The 15154-nt window shown below is 46.5% G+C and overlaps 6 protein-coding genes across 6 annotated transcripts; 5 read left to right on the top strand and 1 right to left on the bottom strand.

The window, feature by feature from the left end:
* Window positions 1-413: 413 nt before the first annotated feature.
* V1513DRAFT_439373 (xylose isomerase-like protein) lies at window positions 414-1923 on the top strand. The gene has a single exon (XM_066897204.1). The coding sequence runs from the start codon at window positions 497-499 to the stop codon at window positions 1550-1552; it is 1056 nt and encodes a 351-aa protein (XP_066755447.1). The 5' UTR covers window positions 414-496; the 3' UTR covers window positions 1553-1923.
* Window positions 1924-3819: 1896 nt separating this feature from the next.
* V1513DRAFT_439371 (Alpha/Beta hydrolase protein) lies at window positions 3820-5440 on the top strand. Its single transcript, XM_066897203.1, has one exon. The coding sequence runs from the start codon at window positions 3958-3960 to the stop codon at window positions 4945-4947; it is 990 nt and encodes a 329-aa protein (XP_066755446.1). The 5' UTR covers window positions 3820-3957; the 3' UTR covers window positions 4948-5440.
* Window positions 5441-6495: 1055 nt separating this feature from the next.
* On the top strand, window positions 6496-7594 carry V1513DRAFT_423614 (uncharacterized protein; the record flags this gene model as incomplete). The annotated part of the gene is made up of 3 exons (XM_066896044.1): window positions 6496-6623; window positions 6675-7278; window positions 7334-7594. The coding sequence occupies 3 exons, from the start codon at window positions 6496-6498 to the stop codon at window positions 7592-7594; spliced, it is 993 nt and encodes a 330-aa protein (XP_066755445.1).
* Window positions 7595-9641: 2047 nt separating this feature from the next.
* On the top strand, window positions 9642-10635 carry V1513DRAFT_439363 (P-loop containing nucleoside triphosphate hydrolase protein). Its single transcript, XM_066897202.1, has one exon. It carries the CDS (start codon window positions 9791-9793, stop codon window positions 10367-10369), a length of 579 nt encoding a protein of 192 aa, XP_066755444.1. The 5' UTR covers window positions 9642-9790; the 3' UTR covers window positions 10370-10635.
* A 460-nt stretch (window positions 10636-11095) lies between these two features.
* V1513DRAFT_439361 (sodium bile acid symporter family-domain-containing protein) lies at window positions 11096-12695 on the top strand. The gene is made up of 4 exons (XM_066897201.1): window positions 11096-11560; window positions 11625-11767; window positions 11825-11911; window positions 11970-12695. The coding sequence occupies exons 1-4, from the start codon at window positions 11281-11283 to the stop codon at window positions 12624-12626; spliced, it is 1167 nt and encodes a 388-aa protein (XP_066755443.1). The 5' UTR covers window positions 11096-11280; the 3' UTR covers window positions 12627-12695.
* A 293-nt stretch (window positions 12696-12988) lies between these two features.
* V1513DRAFT_429974 (permease for cytosine/purines, uracil, thiamine, allantoin-domain-containing protein) lies at window positions 12989-14762 on the bottom strand (the record flags this gene model as incomplete). Its single annotated transcript, XM_066896336.1, has 4 exons — window positions 12989-13651; window positions 13688-14154; window positions 14211-14555; window positions 14609-14762. 4 exons carry the CDS (start codon window positions 14760-14762, stop codon window positions 12989-12991), a joined length of 1629 nt encoding a protein of 542 aa, XP_066755442.1.
* Between the last annotated feature and the right edge of the window lie 392 nt (window positions 14763-15154).

Raw genomic sequence — 15154 nt, 5'->3', positions numbered from 1 at the left:
AACTTACTGACCCATAAGGTCTACTATACACTGCCAGTGACGGTAGAGGAACAAGTTATGTGCTCCTTGAAGTGTAAAAGAGACGGCGAAAGAGCGATGAGCCATAACTGACATTACGCTCGTATAGTAGCGGGATCCATTGTGTAATTCTGACCTGCTGTACCTATTCCCTACAACAATAGCAATTATCGGGACAGGAAACGATGTTCTTGATATTTTAAGCGTTTATATCAAACGCAAAAAGATTGCCGAGATCACACTATCCCACACTAGAGGGATGGAAAATAGACTTTACCCGGGGAATACTCACGTAACTTAAGCCCAACCGAAAACCCTTATTTCTCTCTGGGCTAGGGTTCGCTACTTCCGGATAAACGATGCACGCGTCGGCCAACGACGGATCGCGTCTATACGGAATCGTCCTGACAAGCGATAGCAGCGCCGATTTCCACGCTTCATCTGGTTTCTGTGTTTTTTAATACAGTCCATCAGTCCGATGGTTTCCGCCATAGCACCACAATTTCCCATTAGCATTGCGTCATTGTCTCTCGGGCGTGCGTCGCATCATGACCTCGCAGAAAAGATACAGGCTGCATCCGCTGCCGGCTTCCAAGGCGTGGAATTGTTTTACGAAGATATTGAGCTACATGCAAAGCAGTACAGTGACAATTCGTTTGAAGAAAGTATACTCAAGTCGGCCAAGGTTTTCAAGGATTTATGCGACGAATGTAACCTTAAAGTTCTTGCTCTACAGCCATTCATGAACTACGATGGTCTTTTGGATCCGGTCGAACATGCCCAGCAGATTGTCAAGATTAAACTATGGTTCAAAATTGCCAAAGCAGCTGGTACAGATCTTATTCTTGTGCCATCCAACTACTTTAGCGAGGGAACGACTGGCGACGATGATCAGATTGTCGACGACTTGCTGGAGATTGTCGAACTCGGAGAGAAGGAGAGCCCGCAGGTCAGGTTTGCATATGAAGCTATATCATGGGGTGCTCATAAGAATACGTGGCAACAATCGTGGAAAATTGTTAATAAAGCCAATCATCCGAATCTCGGTCTTTGTCTCGATACATTCCATATCGTGGCGCGGACGTGGGCTGACGTTGCTCGCGAGTCGGGTGTGCGGCCGGATGCGAACAAGCTATTAGCTGCGGACCTTAAAGAGTGTGCGGCCGAGGTGCCAGTCGATAAAGTCTTTCTTGTTCAACTGAGCGATGCCGAACGTCTACTCAAACCGCTCGATGCCGCGCACGAGTGGTACGATCCGGATTTTCCGTCAAATATGATCTGGAGTCGGAACACCCGCGTATTTCCTTATGAAACAGATCGCAATGCATATCTACCTATCGAGAAAATTGTGCGTTCGTGGGTATATGACTGGGGTTATCGGGGATGGATGAGCTATGAGGTCTATCATCGCGACCTTTTTGATCCGTCTCCATCGATTCCTCAGGATTTTGCTAAGAGGGGAATGAAGTCATGGGAGACAATGGTTCAGAGATTAGGATTACACAATATTGGTTCAGAAAAGATACAATCATAGCATTGCCCTGTGGTTTATTTGTTGCAAACCGGTGTTAATTACATCATGCTCTGAGCAGCTGTTGAGGCGGTGAAACCGACCAAGGTGGCTCATTAGTTATTGTATTGATTATCCTCCGTTGCAGCTGATGAGCAGCTGATAAATAGTAAATGTGCTTGGCAGGGGGGCACATTAGAATTGGCTAGGGACGGACGACAGGTAAGGTCATAAGGAAGGGTTTTATGACCAAGCACCACAATTTCATGTATATATTGCACATACTTTATCTGATAGGACGTAAATCCATTAAATTGTTCATCCTTACTGTCAGATTATCGTCTAGGGCTACACATGTCCGCTCCGGAGTCGGAAGATTTCAAAGAGTAATCCAGATGATTAATCATAACATGATATTATTTAGCAGCATCTGACTGGTAAGCTAATGACTAAAACCGACATAGCCATAAGATTTCTTTGCTCAATCACTAGTCCTGAATATGCAGATCGCGCACTGTTTGAATGAACTACATTCGATATTTTCGACTAGGACGATCTCACAGCCGTGTTAAGAGTCGTAAGCATGAGCCATGATATTCTACTGGACGATCGCCGCCAGCTAATTAAATCTTTAGCACGCTCGCCAGCCCGTTTAAGGTTAAACCGGCAATTAACTAAAATACTGGATATATTACCGCGAGAAGAAAAGTCCACTGACAATACCACACTTCGCAGGATTAGACTGTTAGCGCGACTCACCAAGAAACGTCAAGCCCATAATGGCGTCGTGGCGCCGCAGGCGACGTGGCGTACTCAAGGGCGGACTTAATTAGTCATCGATCTGAGACCATGCTCTCGGAAATCCCGAGTTGTCGTATATCAATCAATGACTTTTGCAATTATCTAAAACAAAGAAATAAAATATACAGAAAGTGATTTCGAATTACCCAGGAATTTTATCTGGCACCGCACTCACTTGGCCTGTGCTTGACAGATACGGTTGTAGGGCAACTAAAAACATGTGAACGAGTTGTATAACTTTCATGCATGTACCGTTCATTGCAAGTAAGTTATGGCTTCAACTGACGTGCATTCCTTGCTTTCACTATCGGCTGGATCTCTTTGCTCCCAGCTTTCATCCCTACGGTCTCCAACATTAAGTCGGTGTCAGGCATCACTGTAGGGGTGGATACGATTTGCGATTCATCGTTATTCGTATTCGTAAAGTCAAATACGATTACTATACGAGTCCATGTGAAACTTTACGATTAACTATACGAGCGCTGAGGTTGGTTACTCGCAAAAAATCGTATAGTCATGCACGTGACTTCATTATCTGCCCTGAAATGCACACGTCAGATGACAAACAGATAAATTGAATAAAAAAGGTCGGACGCTGCAATGTCTGATATCTTTAAACATCAATTATTTGTCCTGTAAAGTAAATGCCGAATCTTCACATTTGAATATCGCAAGCTGATCTCTTCGGACATGCTCAATATCACAATCCGACCGTTTGAAGAACGAAGTTTGATGATGCTAGCAGTTGGCTGTGAAAATCCACCGCTTGGCGGCGGCGGGCGCCGACGCCGTCGGTTGGTAAGGCGGTTCAAATGAGTCGCTAAGTGGCGCACCTGTGCAAATCCGGGCCAGAACGATTGATGACGTCGTCTCCTCCTGGTAGTTGTGATATCCTGGTCTCTATGGGAAAATATCGCAAGCAACTAAGTTCATATCTTAGGTTGGGAAAGCATCGACATGGTCTCTGATTGGTCGCTAAAATCGTACTGATCGATTTATTTGGTCTTTGACGGCGAGGACCTAACCGCTGGAACGAAACTCGTGCAAGATGTATATGACTGGATGAAAAAGTCTAGGAGACGCTAGTCTAAAAATACGCCTTTTTACTACAAGCCGACACTAGTTTGCTCAACTTGGATCACAAATCAAAGCACATTCACGTCGACAGAAACTTATAAAATAGAACTTCACGAATAACAGCCCTGCGATTGCGTTCGTCCAGCGTATCGCCGATTGTCAGAACAGACAAAGGCCTGTGGGATGCACGAATGATGCCAACACTGACACAAAAGGTTTCGTAAATCTATTAAGATCTCGGAATGGTTGCTGGCTGGAACAAGAAATGCCACGTGATATAAGGTTTTGTGCGACAGGGACCGGCTTATCAAAAGCTAGACCGATAAGACAGGGCGTTACCCTGTCCCAGTTTACTCGTCGGCCACGTTCAATTCCCCAGGCCACGAACTATTGGCCCGGCTCCCTCCGCCTTTGCGACGCGGGCTTCATATGCGCCATCCTGCCCTCATTCTCATTTTCTGGTTACATTCACCGGGCTTGTTCCACGCAATTGACTCAATTAATCCAGAACACCTCCGCCTGACAATTTTTTCCATCAACAGCTATCAGCAATGGCCTACGAGAAGTTCGAACTCGAGCTCCCCCTCAAGTGCGGTGTCACTCTCCCCGCATTCCTGACCTACAAGACCCTTGGTGACCCCAAGAACCCTGCGGTCATGATTCCGACTTGTTACACTGGCCGTATTGCTGGCACCATGAATGCCTTCATTGGCGACGACGACGCCGTTTCCCCGAAGAAGTACTTTGTCATCGTCGTCGGTCTCCTTGGCGGTTCCGAGTCGTCGTCTCCCAGCAATCAGCCCGCTCCTTTCGACGGCGCTAACTTTCCCAAGACCATCTACGAGGACAACATCCACGCCCAGTTTAAGCTCATGAAGCATCTCGGAGTCGAGAAGCTCTTCTGCTACATGGGTTACTCCATGGGAGGCCAACAGGCATATCACTTTGCTACCCTGTATCCCGACCACGTAGAGAAGATCATCCCCTTGGCCTCGTCCGCTCAGACCTCGGGCTTCAACTGGAACTTCTTGGAGGGTGTCAAGTCGACACTCAAGGCTTCGTCCGACTTCTTAGCCAATGCCTACACCGAGCCAGTTATCGTCGGTACGACCGCGTTCGGCCGCGTGTACTCCAACTGGGCCCTTTCCTACGAGTGGTTCAAGACCAAGGCGTGGGAGGCGGCCGGATACAAGTCATCTGAGGAGTACCTCCTTTCCGACTGGGAGAAGCGTTTGAACACGTGGGACGCCCGCGACTTGCTTCAGATGGCGGTGACCTGGCAAGAAGGCGACATTGCGATCTACCACGACAATGACTATGCCAAGGCCCTTGGTGCCATCAAGGCTGAGGCGCTAGTCATGCCGTCGAGAACTGACCAGTACTTTAGATGGGAGGAGTCTGTCGAGGAGGTCAAGTATCTTAAGAAGGGAACCCTCGCCATCATCGAGACTGTCTGGGGCCACATCGCTGGCGGCGGCGTTGGGACCACTGAGGACAATGTGTTTATCAACAAGACGATTTCTGAGTTTTTTGCAAAGTAACAAAATGTAATGTACTCAATATGATGTAAATATGGAATAATAATTTATTGCAAAGTGCAGTCATGTTCTGTGCTCAGAAAGGTTATTGTGAATCTAAGATCGCAATCAATGTGTACAGAGATGGAGTTACGCTCTTGCCAAGTCAGTTCGGATTACTATATGGCATTGTGCTTTTAATAGGAAGTGAACTAATAGCCCGACTTTCCACCTGACCCCATCACACAGCTCAGAACCGAAATTGCACACTTAGCACAAGGCTTGCCTTCGCATATGAGATTTCTATCCGGATGAAGCATGGAGGGCTGCTGATTCACTGATGGAGATATGCCTATTAATGGCACTATCTTCATGAAACACCTTGAAACGGGAATCATGCGACTACCGTACGTAGATATTTCGACTCTTTTTCGCAGCCGGCATGAATCCCAAATGTATACAGGAATTTTGTTTGTAAATCTGCTGATCATATTGCTGTATATTTTATATTTCTAACAAACTATTGCTGATCAAGTTGCTGTCTACTTATGTATGTAAGGAACTCTAGTGAGTTTTGAGAAACTTCTGCAAACATAGAAATGTTGTTGGAATTTGGCATCAGTACCTAGACAAGTTGCGTTCGCAAGGAACTATAAGCTCAGTATATACACCACAACAAAAGCTAGAAAACAATTTAGCCAACCTTTTCTGATAGGGTAGTTAAGTTCAGTTAAGTTATACTGATCTACAACCTTCATGGTTTGTTGCAAATCAAAGCTGTCGAGGTGCACTCACAGAACAACAGAACTGAAGAAGTCGTGCCAGGCTCGAAGATTCTTGAATAAAGCAATAACAACTGTTTTCGAGACGAATGGTTCATCGTTTGGAATTAGACCAGTTGTGCGGAAACCTTCGGCGAAGGACATGTTCATTATCATTGTTTATGTGGATGATCTGATCATTACCGCTGATCCTGGACCAACGCCAGCTTAAGTCAAAGCTTTGATGTCGCTTTTGACATGAAAGATATGGGTTAGTTATCAAGAAATCGCAGCGGATTACCACAGTTCGACAGGTTCTGTCCCAGCCACGCTATATATTCTGTATGGGTCCATAACCGTTTCCTTCTAGTTTATTGTAAGTTGTTGTTAACTGTACCATGAGTAACAGAGTATGCTTTTGAGAGGCATGCGTGCGGCTCCGCTTGCGCTGACGTCAGATATGGCCGCTATTTGTGCGGCGCTTAGTAGCCCGGGGACGCACACCAAAACGAGACAGTCCGGACGAAAATCGCCGCTGCTAGCAGGCTGCCAGGGATTTGTATTTAATCCCCACACCAAATAGTACTTCTGAACTGTTAAACACTTTAAGATTATACCACCTGCAACTGCTCTGTCATTCTGATATCAACGATCCTGTGACTAACTTGATCTTCTGTCCGATCGGCGACCGTAGCACGCGATTGTCGATCAAGCCGTCGAGCTGCAACATATATCGAGAGAGCCCCAGCAGAGACAGGGAAAGAGAAAAGCTGACTACGAGATTCTTTTCACTGAGAATAAACGACATTCCATGGCAGATCATTCAAACTTGCTGGACGTTGTTAGACGGCCTCTTTCTCCGGATATTCAGCTAGAGGTTCCAGCCAGTCGGGAGGAGTACGAGCGAGTGCAGGAAGTCCTCGAAAGTGAAGGCTCGAAGTATGTAATTTCAAAGTCTTCGTTCAAGCTCTGCTGACGAGAAGTCCACAGGTATCCTCGACTGTGGTACGATAGTACGAGGAATATCGCAATTGTCATCGCTGCACCTAGTGCAGTTCATTCAGATCTGGCTGGTGAACTGTTGAATAGTATTGTAAAGGAAGTTGCGATGCATCAAGGAATCGATGCGGAAATTAGACGTAGACTCTCTTTGGCAACCGAAAGAGAAATCACTCGCGGTCTCACAACGAGAGGATGGGACGGTGCACTTCTGTACCGAGATGGAAATCGTTCTACGTTGATGATTGCCGTTGAAGTCGGGGTGTCACAGGCTTACGAGAGTTTGCGGGCTGCAATCTCGTGGTCCGTGTGTGCATTACACTGTCGTCTCGGCATTGCTTTGTCCGTTCACGAAGGAGGACGTGGGGAGACACCTGACACACTCTACTACCAGTCCATTCAGGAGGGAAACGCCACATTCCACGAGGCCGAAGAAGATTTTCGTCGTCAGTTGATGCAACGTCCTTATGGACCCTTGAACCGGGACGGTGTGATCTGGTATGGGCGCGTGCGGCAAGTGATTCTCGAGACATACCGCACCCAGGATGAAGACACTCGGCCGCCCGAGACGTTACTGCATCCTTCACAATCTTTTGTAAGTGACGAAAGAGCAAAATTGTGGATTATTCCAGCTACTTACAATGTAATAGAAGATTGTCCAAGACGGCGAGTTGGTGGGCGACGAAGTCCCGCCTAACCTTCGGGAGGTGGTGTTGGAAGACTGCATTCCCAGTCACATTCTGAGCCGAGAAAAGATCATTGCCACACCTGTGAATTTTTTCAGGCGCGAATGGTTTGAGGCGACATTTCAGGACGCAATGGATTTGGCCAACCGACGTGATAAACGCTTACATCATTTTGCACTGTCATCCTTCTATCTGTATTTATATAACGTGCCCACCACCGAATGAGACACCTGATCACTACTATCTGACTACAATCCTCGCAAAAACAACCATAAAATCAATTAATTCAATTACTCGGAATCCTCTTCGTCACACACACTTATACCACTATTTAAGTTGGCTGGCCGCATGTGGCACATCGTCAGTTCTTAGATGCACTCCTCCTCCACTGACTTGTATTTTTCTGCATTTCTTGCTCTCCCAGCTGCCCATCGTCACTGTCGATTCGAAGTGCTAAGTCTTGCATATCTTTCAGTGTGGACGGTTTTGTTGGAGAACATGCGAGGGAATCGCCGACAGAAGAGTGTGAACATTGTCCAGTGATGTCCACGAATACTTTGGTGGAGTCCATTGTGACTGGTCACGATGATTGTCTGTGCAGATGTACTAAAGTGGATAATGTATGTAAGAGTGCTTAATCTATTCACTTCTTCTGAACCGGCGGGATCATTCCCTTAAATGTTACAAGACCGGTCCCTGTACGTATGCCAATGGAACACTAAAGAACAAATGTGTACATGCGATAGGAACTGTGTAGAACATCGTAGACATCACAAGAAAGGACTTGATCTCGCCAGAACCTTCTCGAGAAGATCTGAGAGAATAAGCTCAGCGAGTGCATGACGCTAGAACCTTATCCACTTGGTGAAAACTCTAATACTTTCAACAGGTTTGTCCCGCAGCGCCATCTGGTCCTTTATCGGATCTTTCAGGCCGTCGTAAAATTGATCTGTGAACGCCTGGTCATTCCACGCCAGATGTGCCGCTAAGGACATAAACTCCGCAATATATTCTGAGACTGACTTTCGTTGGTAAAGTTTACGGATTCGACGAAGCGCAGCTCCAGTCGGATCGGGATTGCCGAAGGTTTTTTGGAAAACTTCTGAAAATGCCTCAAAATCTTTGTGTTTAGAGAAGCTTTCTCCGTCGGGGCCAGTGTCACCCTCTACAATCGGGGTGATCCACCGAAACGCGGGGCCTTTAAGCAGGCTCTTGAGCAATAAGAGGCGGTGTCGCGGGTCGTCGGGGGCCTCTGTCAACTCCATATAGGTACGGAACTGTGACACGAGAGGGCTGCAAAGAATGCTGCAAGAAAGTCCGTCTTCGTGATATGGGTTATATGAGCACGCATCATGTCCTCAATTGCCGCCCGTACGCTTTCTTCAGTGGCCCAAAACAACCCACGTCAAGAGGTTACAGAATATGGAACGAATGAGGTGACATACAAAGAGTGATAATCTTGTTCTCCTTGCAATTTGTGACCATCGAGGATTAGGAGGCGATCTCTTTTTGGTATGTTTATCAAAGTGCCAAATCCGATCTTGGCCTCGTTCGTTTGTAGTTCAGCCGTTTGGGCTTATAGCTGGAATCCGTGGACTTCGTACCAAGTTGAGTGATAACTGCCCAGCCTTAGGAATTAAAACACCTTGAATAATAGTGACCCATTCCTGTCCTCCAGGTTGGGCCGTCTTTGGGTGGCCGCTCTGAGTTTGTAACCACCATACCAGTCGAGATAAAGCCGATCACGAAGCCAGTTTCGTCGAAGCTGTGGAAATCCGCCTCTGTGCTCTGATACGAGCTCAAACCACCCGCGAATTACGTCAGAATGGTCGCATTGAGCGCTCTGGTAATCGAACCTGCGTAAGAAACGTGTTTTAGCGTAACAAATCTCGAGATCCAGTTTGTCCAACCCGCTTCGCGCCGCGCCTCAAGGAGGCGATTGGTCATATCTTCCACACCAGAGATCCTGGGAGGAAACGATCGTGAATTTCGAGAATATGCTGAACAATAGTAGATTCTTCCAGATCCGTAAGTTTTCGCGAATTTGCCACAGTATCGCGTTGCGACCGTTGTGACCGCTTTGTCAGCGAGTGAGGGTTGCATGGTATATATCCGAGCAGCCTCGCGAATGCTTAGAAAAGTAGAGATCGCTACGGCGTGGAAAAGTGCCTCATTAGGTGTTGTGGTATGGTGGGGTTAATTTAGATGTAGCTCCTCTGTGGTCACTATCTAAGGGTGTCGTTCCAAGCTCCAATTATCAGTTAATCAAATAGTGGTTGGGCCAAGGATTGATTTTAGTGAGAAGCGATGAAGCGGCACTAACAATTTTCTGCTGAGTGATAAATAAGTAGACTGCTCGCTAGACTGCTCGCTAGACTGCTCGCTAGCTCACCAATTTCAAAGTCATATTTAATTTTGATTATGCATATATATATATTAGGAGCCTCAGGTTCTGGCAAGACCACTTTAGGGAAGGCGTTATCTGCTTATCTAAATATCAAACATGAAGATTCCGACAACATTTACTGGGAACCAACTGAAGCAGAGTTCACGCAGCGGCGGTCTTTAATTGATCGGGAACGATTACTACGCGAACAACTAAACGGGTCTCAGAGCTGGGTTTTCTCTGGCCTAGCATTGTCATGGGCTGTCTCTATTGAACCACTGTATGACCTGGTAATATTCCTGAAATTGGATCCAAATGTTCGCATGGAGAGGCTAAGGCTTCGAGAGATTGAGCGATATGGCGACCGAATTCTCCAGGGTGGTGACCGCTTTGAAGACAGCGCTGCTTTCCTTCTATGGGCAAAAAACTACGATATCTCAGGCCCAGTTGATCAAGTGAGTAGGCCAACTAATGCCACTCTTGCTATCCATGAGAATTGGCTTTCCAAACGATTTTGTCCTGTTCTCAGACTGGATTCAGCGCGACCGGTTGATGAATTGCTACAATTAACTGTTGAATTCATAACAGAGAACCTTTCGTCTGTCGAATCTTAATGGGTGTAAGGAGCTACCACATTGATCGGCTAGAATATTCATGTAGCATAATCAGGCTCATATCTTGAGCTGGCGAAAACTATGACAGGCTAGGGAGCCTAGCATGCGATTCAGATCCGCGCGGAACAAAGAGCAATCGGATAAATATCGTGGATATTGTGGATGGATTACTGTTGACATCTTGTTACATTTGAAACGTACAAACCGAGATATTGGCTAATGCCAATCTTTGAGATAATATATCAATTACAGTCCTGAACTTAAACCCTGATTAATATTTGATGTATCTTAGTGAAAGACGCAAAGTCCGCCCGGAGCCTGCGATTGCTTACATGCGAAGTCATGTGCATTCATTGTGGGTACCGACGATAGGAAGTGGCGGGAACTATGACGGTGTATTCCACGAATAACTGCTTCTTGACTGTCGAGGACGGTGCTAAAATATTATTCGGTGATGTCGCCGAATTTGTGAGAGAATTCAGAAGTTCGTAGTCAAGAACTGAGTGTGGGGGTTCGCGAACTAAAAGATAGTAGTCAATAAAATAGTCCAGCACGATGACGCATCGCTCACCCTGATCTCCATTATGTTCGTACAACAGGCAAGGGTTAGTTAGACTGCGGCGTCGGCAAGCGAAAGTTTGTTGGAGTCACTACTGCCAAATGATTGGTCGACCACCAACTCAGCCTTAATCGATGCGGCTACTTTTATCTACTTTTATTTGAAGTCCCATCAGTGTACTTACAGCATCATAAGAAGGTGTCATGACTATTAGTTTGCAGTCTCCGTTTTGCTGTATCTATCTTAGCTACTTTATATGACAGCTACTCGGTAATTTTTTCGAAACAGATCAGACTCATTCTCCTACATCACAACAGCAAGCAGAAACTGTCGGATACATTTGGACGTTTCGATGAGTTGCCCATCGCGCAGTACAGAAGTAACAGATTCCCCATCTTCAGCGCAACGCATGGAAACAGAGAAAGAATATGGGTCCCAAGATCTCGAGAAAGGCGAGAAAATTGTGCCAGAAAAGAAGGAGTCAGTGTTTAAAAGTTTAGGGGTACTGGATCGATTCCTTGCTCTCTGGATTTTGCTAGCCATGGCTATTGGCATTATACTCGGCAATTTTGTACCAAATACCAGTATTGAATTGCAGAAGGGTAAATTTGTCGGCGTCTCCGTCCCGATTGGTAAGATGATTCGCAACGAGCATAAGTCTTTGGTATATTTCGTCTCTGCTAACTAAAGCTGTAGCTGTTGGACTACTGGTTATGATGTACCCCATTCTCTGTAAAGTGAGATACGAGAGTCTTCACCGTGTTTTGCGCAAGCGCGAGATCTGGATCCAGATACTCTTCAGTATAATAGTAAATTGGATAATCGCGCCGTTCCTGATGGTAAGTAGCACTTGCACTTGTTATATAGTCTGAACTGTCAATAATGGCGTCAAAAAGTTGGGTCTGTCATGGGCCTTTCTTCCAGACAAGTCAGGCTTACGAGAGGGTTTGATTTTGGTGGGACTGGCAAGGTGTATTGCAATGGTAAGCTATCTTGTTTTTTCAATCAACCTTAAAGAGGAATACTGACGGATTCCTCAAGGTCTTGATATGGACCGGACTTGCAGGTGGTGACAATGAGTATTGCGCAATTCTTGTAGCTGTCAACTCTCTTCTTCAAATGGTGCTCTATGCCCCACTTGCAATCTTTTTCATTAAAGTCATCAGCCACGCAAGCAATGCTAATTCTGTTTCCTATTCGACAGTAGCTAAGAGCGTCGGCGTCTTTCTTGGGATACCACTGGGAGCCGCTATCGTTACGCGTTTTACGCTTCTCAGACTGACGAGCCAAAATTGGTACGATACAAAATTCCTTAAATATGCGAGTCCCTGGTCTCTGATTGGCCTTCTTTTCACCATCCTCGTTCTCTTCGCCTCTCAAGGTCACCAGGTCGTCCACCAGATCGTCTCCGTTGTCCGAGTTGCCGCTCCTTTGATTGTATACTTTGGTATAGTTTTTTTTCTCACTCTGCTGGTAACGTACAAGCTTGGGTTCGGATATAAGTTAAGCGCGGCACAGAGTTTTACAGCAGCAAGCAACAACTTCGAATTGGCGATTGCCGTTGCCGTTGCGACTTTTGGTGCTAATAGCGATCAAGCTCTAGCATCCACTGTGGGACCGTTAATAGAGGTTCCGGTTTTGCTTATACTGGTGTATGTAGTAAAGTGGATTGGCAAGAGACGAGGGTGGAAGGATTGAGTGTTATTGGCCACCAAAATTGTAGATAATTAAATAAGTTTGTCTAAATCAAAATTCCTTCTACGAGAATCCTTGGTCCAGTTGAGAAGTAAATTGATACTTGAGGTTATAATCATGTATACACTCTATAGGTGATGCTGACGCTTCTAGTTACGACCACTTGAATACAGAGCCGAAAACCTACCGTTACCGTATATCTGCCACAGTTCTTCTTGTCATCCATCTATTTAGCACAATCTTACAAAAATCAGCCACCCAAATCTATATAAACACAAAAAAAATTTCACAACTATATACCGAGGAAAGAAGCCACATATCTACAAATCAAACGCCAAAACAAACAGCGATCATTGTATGAACTTCTACTTCTCCTTCTCGCTCTCAACTCCCTCTTCGACATCACGGCCAGCGGTAAGAACCTCGTCATCGACGTAGACTGCGTAATCAAGCATAGTCTCCTTAGCCGGCCACAACTTGCAGAAGATCCAATACGTCAGCATCGACGAGCCGAAACCGTAGAAGTAGCCGCAGTAATACAAATTGGTCATGCCCTGGATTACGTGAATGCTGCTGTTGACCTTCGGCAAGAAACCGGGAAGCAGAGGAACCCAGCCGATAGTAAAAGCCGCTGCCGCACGCCAGTTGATGCCGTACTTGTTGTAGCGGTAGATACCGTGCTGGTCATACAGCGCCCAGACGTTGTACTTGCGGTTGTGGACGAAGTAGTAGTCCGCCACGAGAATTCCACAAATTGGGGCCAGCCAAAGGGTATAACCTGACATAAAAGACAAAAAGCTTGACGCGGAGGTGAGGATGTTCCAGGGAGTAAGGGCCCAAGTGCCAATGATGGAGACGATGAACTGGCCGCGGCGAATGTTGATGTAGCGAGGGAACATGCAGTTGAGATCATTAGCCGCGGAGATTGAATTCGCGGAGATGTTAGAGCAGGCCTGAGACAGGTAGAAGCCAAACGCGCAGAAGAAAGCAGCGGCACGGCCACTTTTGGAGGTCCAGTTATCGATAAACTAAAGTGGATCCCATAAAATCGAGCCCCACAAGACTTTAGATCCACCAGCACCGATGACACCAAAGAAAGCGATCAAGGTGGCAGTGAATGGAAGCGCAATAGCCATGGTGTAGGTATTTCGAACACGCTTGGAGTAACGAGTGAAGTCGGGCGAGTTGATTGCAAGAGTAGCCCAGCCTCCAATGTTAGAATACACGCCTTGCATGAAGACCCATCGAAGAGCTGTGCCGTGAACGGTGTTGCCGGCGGTCCAGAGAGAGTTGTTTCCTACACCGGCGTGCTTGATGGTCCAACCCATCATGCCGAATCCAATAATGGGTAGAATTATGGCCTTGATGGCGAACAAAAATCGGATCTTGCTAATATGGATGTAGTGAAGAGGAAGGATCGACACCCAGTAAATAAAGTATGCGATCATGAACTGGGTTGTGATGTTGGCATGTGCCGGAAGTCTGTTCTTAACATCGTGGAAGGAGGGCCAGATGGCGTAGATCATAGATCCTACAGTGAATCAGTACCATGTATTAATCCGGAAGAAATCAAGGAGAGACACTTACGAACACACTCAGCACCAGTGTAAGCGCTAGTGCCGTACCAGAAGATACCGACAATCATACGCATAGCAATCATAAGATATGAAAAGTAGTAGCCAAACGCGGCACGAGACTGCACAGAGAAAGGGATTCTGTATCGGGCACCGACCACGCCATTGGCAGTGACGACTAACGCAATGATAACTTCGGAGACAGCGACGTTGATGAGCGCGAGCTTCCAGGACATACCAATCTGCATAAGAGAGGCGGCCTTACGCCATCCGGAAGGCGAAAAGTTATCGGAAATCCAGTAAGTGATGTAGTCCATCGCAGACCAGGTGCGCTTTTCCGGGGGAACGGGATCCATATCTGTTGAAAATCAGACAACGTAACATTCACTGCGACTTTCGAGAACAACGTACCAGAATTGCTACGACGGTCTTCTCCACCTTCAATCACGATCCGCCCATGAAGACGAGACCAGAATCCACTGCTAGGCGACGGCTCAAAGCCAGTGGCGGTAACGTCACCGCCAGATAGCTGTTGGACGTCGTAGTTGTTGATGTCCTTGACCATTATGATCGTCAATACTCAAGAACGAACTCGAAATCAGAACGCCTGAAGTAGAAGGACTGCGGGAGAGCGCGGACACGCATTTATGTGCCATCGACGGTCCGCGTGGCGTAAATAAAACAGCTACCAATCAGCCGGTGGATAGCCAGGATGTGCATACGTGAGACGGCGAGGTAAGAGAATGAGGAATGATGAGAACGTTTCGAGCGTGGATGACATTTTACTACCGTCTGAGAGTGTACTAGATACGAGGAAGTCAACTCGACATGCGGGTCCACATCTAACGGCCCATATTTCGGTTATTTTAGCATGTTCGCACGTTAGCTTGTAACCTTGTTTCGTTGACATGCTACTCGCTGGAGCTGGCTGGTGACCGACTATGATAAGGATTACTA

This window comes from Lipomyces chichibuensis (genome assembly GCF_038497645.1).
Source record: "Lipomyces chichibuensis strain CBS 12929 unplaced genomic scaffold V1513scaffold_5, whole genome shotgun sequence".
Lineage (NCBI taxonomy): Eukaryota > Fungi > Ascomycota > Lipomycetes > Lipomycetales > Lipomycetaceae > Lipomyces > Lipomyces chichibuensis.
The sequence above is the reverse complement of the archived record's forward strand: the minus strand, read 5'-3'. Positions and strand labels throughout refer to the sequence as shown.

Coding starts and splice junctions, on each gene's coding strand:
- V1513DRAFT_439373 (XM_066897204.1), top strand. CDS start 497: ATGGTTTCCGCCATAGCACCACAATTTCCCATTAGCATTGCGTCATTG.
- V1513DRAFT_439371 (XM_066897203.1), top strand. CDS start 3,958: ATGGCCTACGAGAAGTTCGAACTCGAGCTCCCCCTCAAGTGCGGTGTC.
- V1513DRAFT_439363 (XM_066897202.1), top strand. CDS start 9,791: ATGCATATATATATATTAGGAGCCTCAGGTTCTGGCAAGACCACTTTA.
- V1513DRAFT_439361 (XM_066897201.1), top strand. CDS start 11,281: ATGAGTTGCCCATCGCGCAGTACAGAAGTAACAGATTCCCCATCTTCA. Junction 11,561..11,624: donor CGGCGTCTCCGTCCCGATTG/GTAAGATGATTC, acceptor CTAAAGCTGTAG/CTGTTGGACTACTGGTTATG. Junction 11,912..11,969: donor TGGCAAGGTGTATTGCAATG/GTAAGCTATCTT, acceptor GGATTCCTCAAG/GTCTTGATATGGACCGGACT.